This window comes from Mchenga conophoros, linkage group LG17 (assembly GCF_057382185.1).
Source record: "Mchenga conophoros isolate Kocher_MC1m ecotype Shallow Benthic linkage group LG17, M_conophoros_male_GT1.1, whole genome shotgun sequence".
NCBI classification, from domain to species: Eukaryota; Metazoa; Chordata; class Actinopteri; order Cichliformes; family Cichlidae; genus Mchenga; species Mchenga conophoros.
Window position 1 is genome coordinate 41,513,897 of NC_140542.1, and position 17,700 is coordinate 41,531,596.

Here is a 17,700-nt window from a genome sequence, read left to right on the forward strand (position 1 = left end):
ATTAACAAACTAGAAGGCTACTTGAAAGTTTCATTACCTTTAATCTCTCAGACAGAGAGACATGCAAACTGAGAAAAGTGGTCAAGTTTTAGCGGAGCAGCAGGCACATACTTCTGCTGAACTGCTCTCGACTGGAGCTGTTAATGTGGAGCTGGAATAAACGTACTGTACATTAAAGAAAATAAAAGGATCCTGCGCAGTGATGTATACAGGTTGTAACCATTTCACTACAGGTACTGTTTTTATAAGAGGGAAACATTTTATTTTTGTTTTTTCTGAACTACTTTTGTACTTTTGCTTATAAAATGAGTTACAACACAGATTGTAATGCACAGCTGAGATGCATAATAAAAGCACATATTTAAAAAAAGAAAAGAAAAAGTGTACGAGTGTTTATTTAAGGCAGAATCACAGATCCAGCATGGTGTTTTTTCAGTACAACTCCACACTTATCTCACTTCAATTTAGCATCTGTTAAAAGACATCTTATCCCTGACAGCGATGACATGATTGCCCCTCTTTCTCAGGCTTGTACCCACAAGCTTTGAATCACATGACGATGAAGAGTCGTACTTCCTACCAACAACAAACACCACAAGAAAGACTGCAGTTCACACATCACCTACAAAAGCTAGAGCATAACTCTACAAAACCAGGTGAAGATCAAGAGGCATGTCATTGGACTGACTGGCTGTAGAGTGTATTAGTACTCAGTGTCTTAATAGTACAGTAATTAATTTCTCTGTATCAAACATCAAAACTTAAGCAGCTTTGGGAAATTAACATTTTTCAAAGAATTTGAATATCAAACAACAAACAAATATCAAAAAGAAAATAGTTTTATTGTTATAAATTATTAGATTCAACTAAATGGATGAAAGTGCACTAGGCAGTGCTGCAGGTACGGATTTAAAGTCTTGATAAAGAATATTTTAGTCTGAACAGCATCCTCTTTTTCCATCAAGGTTACACAATAATCAAAAAGATTACTGCACAAGTCTTACCATTATTGGAGAATAAACCATTTCTGAATAACATGGCAAATATTAGCCACTTTTGCTCATAATCAGCAAGTGTTTATGTTGTGATGTCTCCGAAAGACGGCGCTCTGATACCTACATTTGTTGCTCGAATAAAGGTGGTGTGGACACTTATACTACATTTAATTTATGTAATGTAAAATCATTTTTTTCACCTCCATCTCTTTAAAAAATAAAAAAAAAAATCATACCCATACATCATACAGAGTGAGGAAATTATTATACGTGAGCCTGATTAGCAGCTGCAGAGCAACTTTTCCTTTGTGTGAGTTGATGCAGATATGACAGGCTCCATGAATGAGATCAGTCATAGGTTTCTCATTGAGCCTCGTCCAAGTACGACACGTTGCTGGCTCTGCCCGTGACGGCTGGGTAAACACAGACGTGAGGGCAGCTCGAAATGCAAGCACACCTGGCTGATGAACGCATCAGCCAGCACAATCAGGAAGTCATATTCAGGAGTGTAATACAAACCTTAGGTGAGATAGTTAAGCACTTTAGAGTGAAAACAAAAAGCATTTATAGTATAACACATGTAAGAAGTGTGAATCTTCCCATTTAATTCTTCCCATTTAAACCACAGATCAGATCAGTTCATACCTCTGCTTTTATTTAGAGTGGATAAATAACAAAACCGAGATAAGTTTTTTTCTTTTTTTTGCCACAAGTCTGATCTCTTTGATAATGAAAAAAAAATACACCACGTCACTACTGTGATGTATATCCAAGTTCAGTTGCTGCACTGGACTTTCCTTTATTATTACATTTCACCAGGCATGGTGAAGACTATACTGTATATAGTATAGGATGTAAATGATATATAGTCTTTGTGTTAGAACTGTTACGTATTTACTTCTAACTTAAAAATAATTAAACAACAGTACAATTTTTTTTTAAAAATAGAGAGAAAAGCGTTTCAAGATCCAAAGATTTAATTTACCCCTGAATGCACATGAACATATCCAACATTGAAAATACCAACATATTTGTTCTTCCTATTAATAAAGTTTATGCGGAGGCAAAATCTATGGAAGCTCGTTTTCGCCACTCAAAAAAAAAAAAAAACTTATTTTAATTTCAATTTTTATTTCATTTTTAAAAATTTAATTAGGTTCCGAAAGTCTGAGTTATCAATGGGAAAAAATTCAGTGGCAGTAATAAGCCTCCATAGAACTGATGTGAGCTGAGGGGAGTAGTTAAAATATTTCAACTTTACCAAAAAGTTCACTTCATGCTACATGACCTCAGATTCTCCTCAGTGCCGATAAGAAATAAAAGACAAACTTGAGATAATCTCGAGCTGTATAGTTGAACTTTGCTTTGAAACAGAGACAGGAAAAAGGAGAAGGTTTAGATGAACATGAGTAAATGTTTGGGACATTATGTTAAGTTCTAAATTAATGTACTGTAACTTGATTCCTTCTCATCCTGCTGGTTGTTAAGAGTGAATGTTCATGGGTTTCCAGCTATATTCTCTGCAGCTGGTGTGAACACAACATTTCAGACATTAGACATTAGTGATTAGTCAGTGGTGCAACTACCACAGAAGACCTCTATGTGATATGGTTTGGTTTTGTTAAAACACTTGCTACTGTCATCTTCTGACTGCTGCTTGTATGATTAAGAGGAAAAAATGATCTCCTCCTCTTGAAAAGTAATTTATGAGAAAAAAATTTTTTTTCAAAAATAAAGGTCACTGAATGACTAAACAGGAGAACCAGTTCAGCTCTTTTAAACTGAAACTACAGTCACTCAATTTGGATTTCCTGTTTCAGGCACCTACATTCACACCACCTCCTTCGAAGCCCTTAACAGGTACCTCATACTTCCTCGCTACGGGCCTAAAGCTGTGCAGACAGCGATGGATGAGGAAACTTTGTGTGTTGAGGACAAATGAGCAATTTCAGTCACTAAAAGATGATTCACTATCAGAGTTGCTGCCGGCAGCGTCTTGGTCCTCTGAGGTCTTCGTTCCTCCGTCGGGCACGGGGGCATCAGGTGTGCTATGGTCAACAGAGAACAAGTCACATATTGTTTGTCAGTTTATCAGAAAACTGGTAATAACCAGAACAGTAATTTAAAAAACGCTCACTCAAGCAGATTGGGATCCAAACCCTCCATGACCATTTTATTCCGTATGGCCATCACCGGAACCCCCTGTGGCACATTAAACATCACATTAAGGCACAAAACTAAACCGTTACGCAGGTAACCACAGCAGCAGTAATAATAACTCACCACTTGAACCATTTTCAGGTATCGGGCATAGCGCGGGTCTTTGGCCACCGTCATGACGTTCTCTGCAGCCGCTTCTGCTTTTTGCGTCGCTGAAGCTTCTGGTGTGGTCTGAGCAGGCTGCAACATGACACATGCACAGAAACGAAGGCAGAGTGAAGCGGTTTAGATGACAGTAGATATCCTGACAGGTTTTACATTTTCATAGTTTAAGATATGTTTTTAAATCAGGTGATACAATTTTGGAAGTACCTGGAAACATACACATTTCATCACTTTGTTTAGGGGCGTAGTGCTACCTGTTTATTTCTTTAAGGGACCATGTACTAAATATATTAGTCACATGAAAGCAAAAGATGCTTTGTATTAGATTTAGCTACTAGCTACTACTGTCCATCTGCAGGCCCTGGGCAGTTAAAAACCAGTGAAATCACCAAATAACAGATATGCACATGATGAAATACCAAATAAATATGTGCATAGACACACATATAATAAAAAACAAATAGATTTTGCAAAAACAAAAAGAAAATTATAATGAAATTAATTCTCAAAATCCTTTTTTTATCCAAATCATGAGAGGAGAATCTGTGCAAATCTGCAAATCCTTTGGAAGCAAATTCCAAGCTTTATTTTATCTGTTAGGGAAAGTAGACTGTAAAAAAGTGGTGCCTTGCTCAGGCACGCTACAGTGCCCCCTTGTGGTGGACCCGATCGCTCTGCAAATTTGCTCAGAGCATTTGATAACTTTTTGAATGGTGAATGCTAACTTAACAGCAACTTGCTCAAAGACATTACAATGTACATGCAACACTCCCAGCAACAAGATCATAAAAAATGATTGGTGAATACACTAAACAGCACGGTCCTATGATGGAGCCCTGTGGGATCTCATAGTACAGGATTTCAGTGATGATATTTAGCTTAAATAAAATCTTCCCCTGTAAGACCATCTCCTTTGGCATTCAGTCATTCATCACACCTTTCTCTACTTAAACAGGTCCCTTTTCCCTTTTCCAGAGATTTGTTGCCCCCCCCTCTCATCTATTCTCTTTTGTGGTAGAATAATGCATGAAGTGTTAACTGTAAAAAGTAAGTGTGCAACAATACACAAAATTCACGGTTCGGTTCGATACTTTGGTGTCACGGTTCGATATTTTTTCGATACAAAAAAAAATGTTCATGCCTTTTTAATTTGTCATTTATTAAAATTATAAATATATATTTTAACTCAAAAGTACAGTTTTTAAATTTAATGTTGCTGAAACAACAAAGGGATAAAAAAAAATCCTGATTGAGGAATCACTCATCTTTGGAAAGGAGAGTTTATTACAGAGAAATGGCTCTTTCCAAAATAAAAGCTATACTATACGCTTCTTGTTTGTAGCATCCGTGCTTGTTGTTTTTGTCTGCTTCCACTTGTCTTTGCACTAGGATGCTGTTGGAGTAAATGTGCAGTCATATTCGTTGTGTTCCCACTAGTGCTGTCAGCGTTAATCTCGTTGAAATGGCGTTAAAGCCACAACACGGCAAATCTCCGTTAACGAGCTACCACGGATCGCCCCGTGCGTGGGGCTGGACGGCGTCAACACGTTAACGAGCTAACTGCGCTAACACACTAGTTCCCACCAATGTAATTGAGCATTGCGTGGCACAACCGACATACTGTTTTTCTTTTGTCCATGACGCGCTTACCTTCAGGGTCATACGTCACATGAAAACCAAAATAATTCCAAACACCACATCTGAATGAGGGTGGGGGAGGTTCAATTTGCCATGTTGCAAGGAGAGCTTAACTTCTGTCTCGCTAGCTTGCCCTGCGCTCAGTGAATCTGCGTTCGACTACTCGCCTAGGCTGCACTGTCGAGCGCAGATCCACTCAGCGCTCAGCACAGACAGCATCGTCAGAAGGAAAGTTGATAAAATTAATTAAAAAATTTGTATTGTTCGATACATATGCGTACCGAACCGAAAGCACTGTATCGAACGGTTCAATATCGATACGAGTATCGTTGCACCCCTAGTAAAAAGATAAATGTTTTGTCTTTAAATAAAAAAGTTTGACTTTTCCACAACATGTTTCTGCAAATGTTTCACAATAAGAGAAATGAAAGCCTGTAAAAGTTTTCTGTTTGAGGTCCTCTTTGCAAGGGATCTTTCAAATAACATTTATGCTCTTTTCATCATCTCATTTACCCTAAACTATCTTCATGTGGCTCTTTTTTAAAATTGCTCCACTGGTAGATATAAATAATACAAGTGGGAGATTCCTGCTTGAAGTTCTTTCATTTTCACTTCAGTAACAGAGGTGGAGGTCATCAAAACCACTACAATTTGATTATATTCCAAAAAGAAAAACACCAAAGTTTAATTTGTCTTCAACTACTTCAGTTTTTTCTCTTTACTGGCTCTCTTGCATTAAAAGAGCTACTCTGGAAACAACTGAACTTCAGCCAGATAAAGCTCCATGGAAATATTCCCTTTCTTCATCTAGAGAAGAAAACAAAAACACATGTGGTGGGACATCATCCCACTGTAGTCAAAACAGTGGAAATTTTACTTGAATGTCTGGACAACAAATACAGAAGAGAAAAGCTGCTCTGGCTCCCATCGTGTCAAAGATATATTAGAGGAGCCTCTCTCAAATGTGGGATTGTCAAGTTGAAATGGACTAAACAGGTCAGATATTAAGTTCTAATTAGGTGGTCTTGGGGGTGCTTTGAAACCTTTGTCTGCTCACAGGTTTATTTTAAAACTGTCAAAAAAAATCCTCGACTTTGCAGTTCAGCGAAGCTGGATGGAGCTATGTTTCCATGTGTACGAGTTTGTGTATCTACCTCTTCTTGAGGCGCTGCTACTGGACCATCGATTTGGCTCTGATTGGGGATGATGGGTCCATTGGCCTGTGCAGTCTGCTGCTGCTTACTGAGTCCTTCGACTGTGACGTCCTCCAGTCCAGGAATGGAAGACAACTACACAGAGCACAATATTGCTCCATAAATATCAAGTAAATTGGCATGAAATTAAGATAATGTTGCACTGCAGCCTGCAGAGGCTTCAGAACTCACCTTGGCCTCCAAAATGCACAGGCTGGTTTCTATCTGCTGTATGCGAAGAGATATGTTGCAAGTTTCTGGGGGAAGATGTTATACAACAGTTCAGGATTTAAGTGTTACAGACATTTTTTGTTTCATGACGAGAACAGAAGAGAAATAAAGATAAACAAACCTCTTCACACACTGTGGAAAAGCGGTTAAGGAAGCGGACAGTGTGTGCAACAAATTGATTGAGATAGGCAACAATTTTTTCTCTGCTGGATCGCAGGAACCTGAAGGAAACACAGGAAAAGGAATTTAAGGTAGAAGGAACATAAGTGTAATATAACAAGGAAATGAAACAACTCCCAGTCCAATCTCCCCTTAAAGCAACTTCTCCTCCCTAGGCTGCACACATCTTCTTTCCCCTGCTCCTTTTAGGTGTCGGCACATCAGATCATTCACCTCCACTTCACCCTGCCCTGAAAATCATCCTCCTTCACTTCATCCATGAACCCCCTCTGTGGTCTTTCCCTTTTGCTCCTGCCAGGCAGCTCCACGTTTAACACCCTTTGTCCAATATATCCCTCCTCTGCACATCCAAACCATGTCCGCCTTGTCTCCAGGTCCACCCTGATCACTCCCAATCAAAATCTGAACATTTTCATCTTTTTAACAACTTCTTTAGTAGTGCTGTCTCCAAACGATATATATGCCATTTCATATTTTATTGTTATGTTTTGCTTTCTTTTTATTTTCTCATTTTCTGTCTTTTATAACCTTTTAATCAGTTTTTTGTGAAGTATCTTGCTTTTAAACGTGATGCAAAAATATTTTTATTATTCTTGTGAAAAAAAATAATGAGTAGAACAAGTTTAACATACTGACAGTCATTCACAGGCAACTTCAAATGCTGAATGCAAAATATACCACTTATATTTCACAAGAGCAAAACAGCATTTTAGATTAGCTAATATTGCCCAGAACGGTTAATAAAATAAAAAGCATCCCTTCCCGAAAAACAGTTATTTATACAAAAGACAGACATTTTCACTTCATAGATTTATTTTAAACAAAACTGTTTAAAAAAAAGATAAGCGTAAGTATATCTCTTTGCAAAGGTTAAATCTGTTAACCTGGAAGATCAAGTGTAGAAACAACATATATTCACTTCAGAAAAAAAAAATCCCACATTTATCAGGGAAATTGAACTACAAGCGCTTGCGACAGTCATATCTGTTAATGACTTACAAGCTATAGGCTTCTATCACCGATAAACAGCCTTTGTGTTATCTTACTTCTTAAACAAAACATATGTCAAGCAGCTCTGCTTGTGCCTGCTTTCATTTCCTCACCAGCTACTCAAATAGCTATGTTAGCTAACTAGTCAACGCCAACCTTGGTAAGGTCGACTCCAGAGCCCACGATGGGCAGCCCGTCCTCGTCCATGTTGGATGGCTGAAGATTAAAGTGCACTTTCAAATTCAGCAGCAAGAAATTTCACTGCAAAAAAGACCGAAAACAGGTTATTAAAACATTTACATATGTGAAACGGTTCACGTGACTCTGGGTTGCGTGATCACGTCCTGACGTCACCAACTGCGTAGCAGAAGTCTGCCTCGAAGTCGCACTTCAAAAACCCTCGAGCCTGTATTTTTTTTTAACCCTGTATTTTTTCTTGTTCCCCGCTTTACCTAAATTATATGCACTGTCAACCGCCATGTTTGTATTTTTCTGTAAATTGTTTGTGTTAAAATAAAGTTAAGAGGGGGTGGTGGGTTGGGTGTTACTTCAAAGTAAAAGTGGAACTTTTGCTACATTCGGAGCTAATTGTAATTTAGCCATGAAAATATCATTGTTGTATAGAATTTGCATTTATTTAGTTATTTATTTATAGGTTTTTGACAACAAAAAATAAAGAACAGATTATAGGAGGCAAGCAAAACAATGAACTCAAACAATGAGGTCTTCATTATCAGATAATGTTCATGCTTTTTAAATTAAAAAAATCTCAGTTAAAAGAATGCTTGGAGATATATTGTTGCAAATTTTAATTCTTTAAATCTTGCTTTGTTAGATAGGAGATATTTTTACTTTATTACGGTCTACTGTTTTGTTTTTGTTTTTTTACATGGACATGAATATCGTGGTACTGACTGCCAAGAACAAGGGTGATGTACAGAGCTGTAGTAACTACAGAGGGATAAGGCTGATGTGCCAAACCGTGACGCTATGAGAAGGAATTCTACAAGCTAGGTTAAGAAGAGAGGTGACGATCAGTAAGCAGCAGTATAGCTTCATGCTGGGGAAAGGCATGCAGATGCAATGTTTACTTGTTTACTTACTTTTTAATTTATGTAACATTTGAATTACAAATTTTTTAGGATTTGTAGGATTAGGAAAGTCTGTCCTATCTTGTCTTCCAACTAAAAACAAAACTGTAAGAAATTAATGTCAGCGAGACAAGTCGCCTGTCAGCTTTGATATTTTTATTTTGAAAAGCGGAATCGGAGTATAAGCGTTGAGGAAACGGTGCTTGCGTCCGAACAGCGCATGTTAGCTGCTAACTAAAACAAAACAACTTAACACCTAATTTTCGGCGCCACAAGAGGCACAGTGCACCCATGGAGGTTCTCGACTCTGCAGAGAAAACAAACGGTGGGTACAGTGGCAATCTGAACCAGCTGCGATATAAAGTAAGCTACGTCTATGCCGGTTACACAGTTAGCGGGGGCCGTCTATTTAAAGGAATCGTGATACGCACGATTTAAGCTTTAGCATGAAAAATAAATCAATTATTTTCAGTTTTTTTTATTATTCTGTCAAGTATTATGCTTAATTTATTGTCTAAACCATAGGTGATGATATATTTGAAGAATCGCAATTTAAAACTCCTTTTATTAAGGGCGGCCCAGCAATTATTCGGGTTCCCAAGCTTATGGCTGTTTAAATGCAGGGCAAAAAAAAATACATATGTGTGCACTGCTTTACCTGAGAAAATTATTACCATAGTAATATATGAACAGCACTGAATTAAATGAATAACATATGTATTGTTATAATGTGAGTTCTGGAGTTTAAAGTTGATTGCTGCCCTCTAAAGACCATTTGTTACATTACACCTTTATGTTTTAGATCCAAGCCTGTCTCTCTCATCCCTCCAACTCCTGGTGCCACCTCTGCAGCTTCTGTCTGCCTCCATGTGGCAGCTGGTGAAGCAGAAAGATGTGATGAACTACCAGAAGCTGCAGGAGTTCGTGTTCACAGTGACAGAGGCGATTCCTGGTCTGATCAGCCACAGGCAGAGAGCCCAGCTCATCCTCGGACTCAGAGCGAGGGTGAGGAGGTAGTCTGGCTGACATGCCATCCATGTATGTTTATTTTGCTGCGTTGATTCTGTAAAAACTCAGTTTATTGATATTTCAGTTGATACTGGAGCTTTGCAAAGGCTCGACACGCGGTTCTGTTGATTCTCAAGCAATCCAGAGCCATTTGGACAGACTCCCAGTAACCTCTGAAAACACAGATGTAAGTACGTTAAAGAGAAGCGGATAAAATAAAGTGTGCCCAGTACTTTTTTCAAGATATCACTTCAATTTGTTGCAGTATAGGGATGCAGAGGTGAAAACAACAGAGTCTACTTTTGTCGCTCTGGTTCAAAGTCTGCTGAAAGATCCAATTGAGAGGGCATATTTTTTTCAGGTAGGACATATTTTAGTATTTCATATCTTTGCTTGAAAATGCTCAGAATAAAAATAACATCTTATTATCTTACAGGAAGTGTTTCCAGTGGAATACGGTCCACAGTATGACTCAGCACTAAATATGTTATTATGGAATCTGCTCTCCAAGCTGGAAAAGTTGCTTCCAGTACCAGACCTAAAGCAGGTATTCAGTCAGATAACATAATTGTTTCAGGTGATTTTCAGCGGGTTATATTAACATTGTGCTGTGATTACAGACTGTAGCCTGGCTGGACTCAGCTCCTTCTGTTTTGGGGGAATGCATTCAGTTGTCAACTGAAGATCTGAGCTTTATCTACCAGCACTACAAAAGTTCAGGACTACTGAAAATGGCATGTAAGTAAAATGGCCTGTATTTGTATAGCGCTTTACTTTAAGTAGAGCTGCAGCAGTTTTCACAATCAACAAAACTATGAAGCAAGATGTTGCATCATCACAGCTGGGTTAAAAAGTCAGATTTAAAGTTGCATAATTAGTTCTCACTTCTTAATATTTCAAGATCAGTGGATAAATTCATAGCAACAGGTTTGTAGTGTATAGTAATGCACTTTATCAGAACTTTCTGAGATATAATGCTTATCTTAACAGGCCCTGTTTAAAGACCTATTAGTGTCATATTACCTAATGAGGTCTTTGCCCTCTCTCTGCGGGCTTACTTATGGTTCTTAGAGTTTTTAGAGGTAGAACAGGAGGTAGAGTCTTCGGCTATCAGGCCCATCTTCTGTGGAACCAGCTCCCAGTTTGGATTCTGAAGACAGACACCCTCTCTACCTTTAAGATTAGGCCTAAAACTTTACTTTTTGATAAAACTTATAGTTAGAGCTGGATCAGGTGACTCTGAATCCTCCCTTAGGCCTTGATTTTACTCTGTTATGGAGAGGAACAGCTAAAGCACCAACAGCCGAGCACTCATTCCTGTTTTACTTGTTAAAAGCCCACTTAAAGTCCACCTGGTATGCATGTATAGTTGGTGCATTTCAATATGTGAGGATCACATCTCCATGTAACCCTCACAATCACCATCTGATGACCAGATTATGTCAAATAGACCCTAGTGGACTCATTGTGATGCAATAGGCTTAGACTACTGGTTTGCTTTCCTTAACTCAACTGTGACAGCACTGACAGCACCTCCCTCAGCCTATTTCTGCGTGAGGTTTCATTCTGTTAAATACTTTTTTTTGTCCTCATAGGTGGTTGCGTGATTGTCAGTTTCTTTCTAAAATTGGAGGGTCTTTCCATCACGATATAAAGCACCTTGAGGCGACTGAATTGGCGCTATATGAATAAAATTGAATTGAATTATCTAAAGTCTAAACACCCACCAAATCTCCAGCAAACCATTTGGGGTTAGGTGATGTTTCACTCACATGCTAAACAAATAAATTTCCAGAAACTAGAAGTTGTTATTTTTCAAATGAAGTCTCCTTCATACATTTTGGCCTTGCAGTTATTCATTGATGGGATTTTCCATTTGGTTTTTCTAAACGGGGAAAATTCCACGAAGAGAGGTGAATATTAACTCAACCTTAGCTCAAAGTGGGATAGGGGTGACCTGATGGCTGTTAAGTGACAAAGCTATTTTAGTGACATTTCCTAATGTAATAAATTATATTTTTAATCTTTTTTATGCCAAAAGAAATTAAAAAACACAAGTTGTATAAACAAAACTAAATGTATTTAATCCTCTTCTTGTTTGCCATGTTTGAGTGAATTGTGTATTACAGTATGTTAACATAATTTTGACACCAAAATATAGAGGTGCTCGTGACTTCCTAATGCTTTTATCAGCAAACTTTAAATGACAATTTCTGAGAATATATCTAAGTGTCCTCTCAGGTTCAATGTTTTGAAGAGAAGGTTTGAGAGAAAAGGTTGAATTGGCTTGGAAATACAATCAAATACATCATATTACTTTGCATATAAATGAACTCAGTCATTCCATATTCTATTGTATACATTTATGTTTTAGACTGATACCACAAAATGATAGTGTAACCAGGCTTTAACCTACTTTGATTCCCACATATTTGTAACACGTCAACTAAATGTTTAATAACAGATACAATAGATGTCGTGTTCATCGCACCTAAATACATTTGTTTGTATTATATACGTGTGTGTGTGTGTGTGTACTATTATTAGTATACACTTTATACTCTTACTTCCTAGTACCTGAGTCTGTTTTGATTGGCACTATATAAATAAAATGAATTGAGAGATTTTGTTCACATATGTCTCTCTCTGCAGTAGCTGATGAGTCTCTTTTTTGCAGACGGTCCTTCTTCCACTGCTGGTAACTCCATCATGTCTGCATTATCAATCCCTCCCTCACAAAAGACAAACGTATCAGTTGGACTGGACGCCATCCATAACTACGCTAACGTATTGAACCCAGTCACTTTAGTGGGAACCGACCAGTACAGCGTGGTCACCGTTTACACTGAAGTGGAAGTCGGAGCAGCTGAGGTGGATGAGCAAATGATGGAGTCGGCTGCAGTTCAAGTTCAGACAGATTTCTATGAAGAGGAGATAGTGGCTGTAAGTGCTGATAGCGCTGGCGACGAAGAGGCTCCTGCTGTGAGGGCTGAAGAAACGAGTGAGACTGTGGATGTAGCGAAAGCTTTGGAGACGTTGACGAGAACCTTTGCATTAAGGGGGCAAGACGTACTTACAGAAAAGAACAACCAGTCATCCATAAATGACGATCTTGAACCAGGAAAGGGAACAGATGAAGGAAAAAGCCATGAAGGGCTTGAAATAAGTGACCAAGTGACTAAAGGGAAACGGGAAGTCATTGCAGAAGAAGTGACAGATGAGTTCCAGCTTGGAGGCATAGAGAGAAATATATGCGCAGACCTGAAAGATAATTCATTTTCTGCTCAAGAAATGGCAGAAATCCAGACCGAAATGTCGGAAGCACAGGAGTCTGACACGTCAGGAAACATGCGCAGATCCACACGTCTGCAACTAAAGACTTCGCCGAGTTGCAACGAGACGTGTAAAATAAAAAGGACAACAAGAGAAAATCCTGAAGAACCAAAAATGTACAAAAACATTATTTTCATTCCAAATATCTTTAGCAGAAATGTACACCTTATTAGAATAACAAAAAAAAATCTGATTAATTTGGTTATGTTGATCTTGGGTATAGCTATTATAATCTAAAGATGCACTTTTTAATTCATGCTCATCCATTTAAGTATGGTTAAAATATTCCTGGTCACGGTTAAAATATTATAAGAAAATAGGTCATTACTGTCATGTCTGGTTGGTAAATGTGAAGCCACACCCAGCATCCTTAAATGCTTGCTCTGGATCGGTGCAAATGTTAAAAAATAAATAAATCTGCCCGTCAGCACTGCTAAAACCTCACTAATTAACATGTTATAGGCTGGACGATTCCCTGGTTTTAACGTCTTTGTGCTCACTGGAGCATATTTAGTACACAGATATGAGCAGCTTCTCATCTGCAGATCAAGTTTGCATGCAGTCATTGTGGACATGAATATCGGGGTAATTTTGAGCTTTTAATGATTTCCTTGATTTGTTCTTTTTCCAAGGTGAAATGATTGTACAGCATACATATTTAATTACTTTAAAAAGCAAGAATTTGTTGTACTTGTGCACCCAATTCTTTAAAAGCTCGAAATTACCATGATATTAATCCCTATGATGAGTGCATATAAACTGCTGTATCCCAGGACAAGATGACAGACTTTGAAAGGATTTTTATGTGCTTTATGTACTTTAGCATTCTGATTAAACATTTATGGTTTCCTGTTACACTTTCTTCTACTTGTTCATATCACAAAAATGTGAGAAGTCTGAGAGATTTTCCTTTAAATATTGTGACACAGTGTTTTGATTTCTCCAGGAGCACTGCTGATGGATCAGCTGCCCCTTCTGTGATAGCCATCAAAGGATCTGACAAAGGTGATGTGATGTCAAGAAGAAAACAATGTTGAACTTCTTAAATAAATCCACTCATGTATCTGTTCCTTTATTTTAATGCAGGAGATTCACACGAGATGACGTCTATCATCTTCACCTGCTCGCAGTGTCCTTTCCATAACTCGGATGAAAACAGTCCTCCACACTTCCACATGCAGAGCGTTCGCAAAGAAGCATACAGGACTCTCTCAGGAGTTAAATTTACACCATCCCCCTCCAGCACAGATGAAATATTTACATCTATTAAACTTTTTCCCAGAGGAAACTCGGAGGAGAGAAAAGCAGAGCAGCCAGAGCAAAGCAGAGAGAGTGTTTCTCAGTTGCACGGCCGTCAGAGATCACTCACATGCGAAACATGCGGTAAGACGTTCACCCGGACATCGGATGTCAGGAGACACCAGCTCACTCACACGGGAGAGAGACCGTTTCACTGCTCGCAGTGTGACCGAACCTTCCAGCACTCGTGGGATCTGGCGAAGCACGAGAGCAAACATCACGGCGTAGCCATCTCCTTCACCTGCCAGGTATGCAGGAGCTCCTTCGCTAACCTGAGGGCGTTGACTGTCCACCATAAAAAGTCTCACTCGCAGGAGAGCCAGCTGCCTCAAATGTGCTCCATCTGCAGTCAGAGTTTCCCGACTCCGTCTGAGCTGCTGGAGCACAGGAAGTCCCACGTCACCGCTAAACGCTACATCTGCCAGCAGTGCGGCGAAGGCTTCGACACCCTACTCGCACGCTCTCAGCACAGGCAGATGCATCAGGTGAAGCGTCAGTTTAAATGTCCACATTGTGAGAAGACGTACACTCGGAGGTCTGACGTTAAGAGACATCTGTCCACCCATACTGGGGAGCGACCCTACCAGTGCAACCAGTGCAGCAAACGATTCTCGCTGCGCTTCATGCTCATCAAACACCTCCGTGTTCACACGGGTGAGCGCCCTTTCCAGTGCTCCCACTGCCCAAAGAGGTTCACCTTGGTGTCTGTGCTGGCCAGACATGAGAGGATGCACACCGGGGAGAAACCCTTCCTCTGTTCTCAGTGCGGGAAAGGCTTTTTGTCACAGGGCGAGCTCTCAAAACATCACAGGTCACACGTGGACGACAGGCCGTACTCCTGCCCTCAGTGCGGGAAGCGCTTTAAGAGCAAGAAAACACAGCAAGAGCACATCGTCTCACACACTGGGGCCCGCCCCTACCCCTGCACTTACTGCGGGAAGGGCTTCACCAAACCCTACGCCCTCACCAGACACAACCTGATCCACACAGGAGAGCGGCCATTCCCCTGTGGACACTGTGAGAAGTCCTTCCTCACCCTCAGTGAGGCTCAGTTGCATCAGAGAATCCACACGGGGGAACGCCCGTATCCCTGCGACACATGCGAGCTGAAGTTCAAGAGCTCGTCCGAGCTGGCACGACACAAACGCAGCCATTCTGGCTTAAAGCGGGTGAAGCCGCGCTGCGAGCGGTGCATGATGACGTTCGCATCTAAGGCCAAACTGAAAAAACACATGGAGACACATAGAGACGAAGGAGACACAGTGCAGTCTGTAGAGACCAAGGAATGAAACTTGTAACAGAAACTCCCAGAGGTTAAATAAGTAGGGTGGGGAAGGAATATTTTGTTTAGATGTTTAGATTTATATAATTGGAGAAAATATATTTTATGCAGATCAGGAGCGAAACAACAGGCCCTCAGCTTGTCAGCAAAATCGATTTTTTCTTTTAAAAAAATAAATTTTTATATTGGCAGTTTTACTCTTTTCACTTCACAACAAGGAAATCATATTCAAAATACTTTCAAACGGAAGATGAACAAAAACTGCTCCTGTAGTGGACTTTTTCACTGCATGTACTGCCTTTTTCCTTCTTTGTGTTGCCATTGTACTATTGCCCACCTGAAACCAAAGATACTACCAGCAGGTAGTAAAGAAAGGAAAAACATGATTTTCTAGACTTCTTGGAGAACTGTTGTCATCAAACATTAAAATGAGCATCATGCAATAAATCATCCTTTTATGATGTATGTAATGTTTCTTTTTTTGCTGAGAAAGTGTTGTATGTTGGATTGCATTCAACTTTAAGGCCAAACCAAGCAACCTCAAAGGGTTACATAGTTCAGTGTTGTGATGAGTAACAATGACAGGAAATCAGAGGTTGATATCTCGGCGGCTACTGAATGCATTATTGTGAAATGTGGTCAGACATGCACATCCTCCCCTCAGGACTATTTATAATACCTGTACAGAAACAGGTTTTCTGTCACCGCCATTGCCTTACATCTGTAGTGATAATTCTGCTCGTTAGTAAGTCTTAGCGCTTTGTTGCGGTAAGTTTCTTCCATTTAGGCCTTAATAATTTGAGACGATAAAAGACCTGAACATACACAACATGCAAAATGCATGGACGGATTATGAAAGTTTAGGGCCTCTGGGCACATGTATCTTCCTCACTCATCCCACAGAGAAGCTGAAAACCACGCAGAGTTTTGGTAGTTTTGTCTCACCAAATAGACAGTTTGCTGATGTTCTACAACATTTTGTCTCATTACAGTCATGTTTTATCCTATGTTGGATCTTTGTGTATCATTTGATTGTTTTTTTTAATCTCTTTATCTTTCTGTGTCTCGGTTTTTGTTTCATATCTCATTTTGCACCACTGATCATAAATGCACCCTCTCCAACTTTTCATTGCTCTTTGAGGTCCTTTATGTTCTGTTTGTCTCTTCTTCTTTCTTTTTTTTTGTTTGATTTTGTGTCTCTGATTCAGTTTTGTCCGATCACCATCTCGTTTTGTGACATACACGAGGGGCCCATTTAGGACCTGCAAGCAAGCCTTAATTTGTTTAAATGTGGAACTCTTGCGAAAACGTGCTTGGTGACATTTGGTGCTGTTGAGGTGACCTTGAAAAATGATTCTGCATGTCAGGTGATGTGTCTTCTTTATTTGTGTCGGCAGTTCACATAAAAACCAAATGACTCATTGATCTGATGGTTATGGTGTTATAAAGATGATAAACATAACCTAATTTCCTTCACACAGCTCCAGCTGTCTGTGGTAAAAAGCAGTCTGTCCCCTTCATTTTCTGATAGAGTTCCTCATACACTAACTGAGAACTAATGGTGTTCGGTGTCTATTTTAAAACATTGGAAAATTTTCCATAACTTCATGTAAATTTTCTGCTATGGTACAAGGCTGTTGTGAAGTTTGTGAGGATGCTCTCTGCATCGATGCAGTCCAGAAGAACTCTTAAGAACACAATCTCAGACTGTGAACCGCCTCCATACATGTAGCCTCTTTGTTCTTGTGGGTGTCATGGGTGGGTTGCCACAAATTAAGTGTGGCAAAAGCCTGATCTCTCCCATAAATCTGATTTGCCCTCCTGTGCACCAAGAAAAATATATGCTGTCATATCAATGCAACAGTGGATAATGAAATTTCCTTGGTCCCTGTTTTTGAGCTTCTTGAATATTTGGGGGTTTCTGGTTTAGTATTTTTGATGTTGTGGTCTCTATATTGTGTATTATTATGTCTTCTGGTTATAGTGTTATATTTATTTTCCTGGGCTTATGATGAATCCTGTTTTCTGTGCCGTTAGTTTTCTGATTGCTTAGTTGATTGATTGGTTAATTCCCTTTTGGTATTCCTCTTCTATTTTTTTTAGTCTCGTCTCTTTCTGTTTTAACTTCTGTCTTT

General features: G+C 39.4%; 3 protein-coding genes across 4 annotated transcripts in view; 2 read left to right on the forward strand and 1 right to left on the reverse strand.

Annotated features, from left to right (window-relative positions):
- LOC146556020 (uncharacterized) overlaps positions 1 to 2,937 on the forward strand; it is a 6,538-nt gene extending 3,601 nt beyond the window's left edge. The window contains exon 4 of the mRNA XM_085251099.1: positions 2,816 to 2,937. Coding sequence (XP_085107225.1) covers positions 2,816 to 2,937 — 122 coding nt within the window. The remainder of the gene's footprint in view (positions 1 to 2,815) is intronic.
- On the reverse strand, positions 824 to 7,906 carry LOC146556021 (WASH complex subunit 3-like). The gene is given in 8 exon segments (XM_085251975.1): positions 824 to 3,043; positions 3,133 to 3,197; positions 3,279 to 3,395; positions 6,113 to 6,247; positions 6,344 to 6,408; positions 6,500 to 6,581; positions 6,583 to 6,603; positions 7,709 to 7,906. Coding segments are annotated over 8 exon segments (636 nt in total). The 5' UTR covers positions 7,760 to 7,906; the 3' UTR covers positions 824 to 2,943.
- A 921-nt stretch (positions 7,907 to 8,827) lies between these two features.
- LOC146556022 (uncharacterized) lies at positions 8,828 to 16,252 on the forward strand. 2 transcript variants are annotated; one of them, XM_085251973.1, is made up of 9 exons: positions 8,828 to 8,968; positions 9,446 to 9,648; positions 9,737 to 9,838; positions 9,917 to 10,012; positions 10,088 to 10,198; positions 10,272 to 10,389; positions 12,329 to 13,100; positions 13,931 to 13,989; positions 14,071 to 16,251. In XM_085251973.1, the coding sequence occupies exons 1-9, from the start codon at positions 8,935 to 8,937 to the stop codon at positions 15,570 to 15,572; spliced, it is 2,997 nt and encodes a 998-aa protein (XP_085108099.1). In that variant the 5' UTR covers positions 8,828 to 8,934; the 3' UTR covers positions 15,573 to 16,251. The 2 variants fall into 2 exon arrangements, with proteins under 2 accessions (XP_085108099.1, XP_085108100.1); XM_085251974.1 differs by lacking the exons at positions 8,828 to 8,968; positions 9,446 to 9,648 and having other exon boundaries at positions 9,760 to 9,838; positions 9,922 to 10,012; positions 14,071 to 16,252.
- Positions 16,253 to 17,700: the final 1,448 nt, after the last annotated feature.

Bases quoted from the DNA above. Each gene is read 5' to 3' on its own strand.
- LOC146556022 (XM_085251973.1), top strand. From the start codon at position 8,935: ATGGAGGTTCTCGACTCTGCAGAGAAAACAAACG. The intron at 9,649-9,736 runs GTGAGGAGGTAG...TTGATATTTCAG, and splicing joins TCCTCGGACTCAGAGCGAGG to TTGATACTGGAGCTTTGCAA. The intron at 13,990-14,070 runs GTGATGTGATGT...ATTTTAATGCAG, and splicing joins CATCAAAGGATCTGACAAAG to GAGATTCACACGAGATGACG.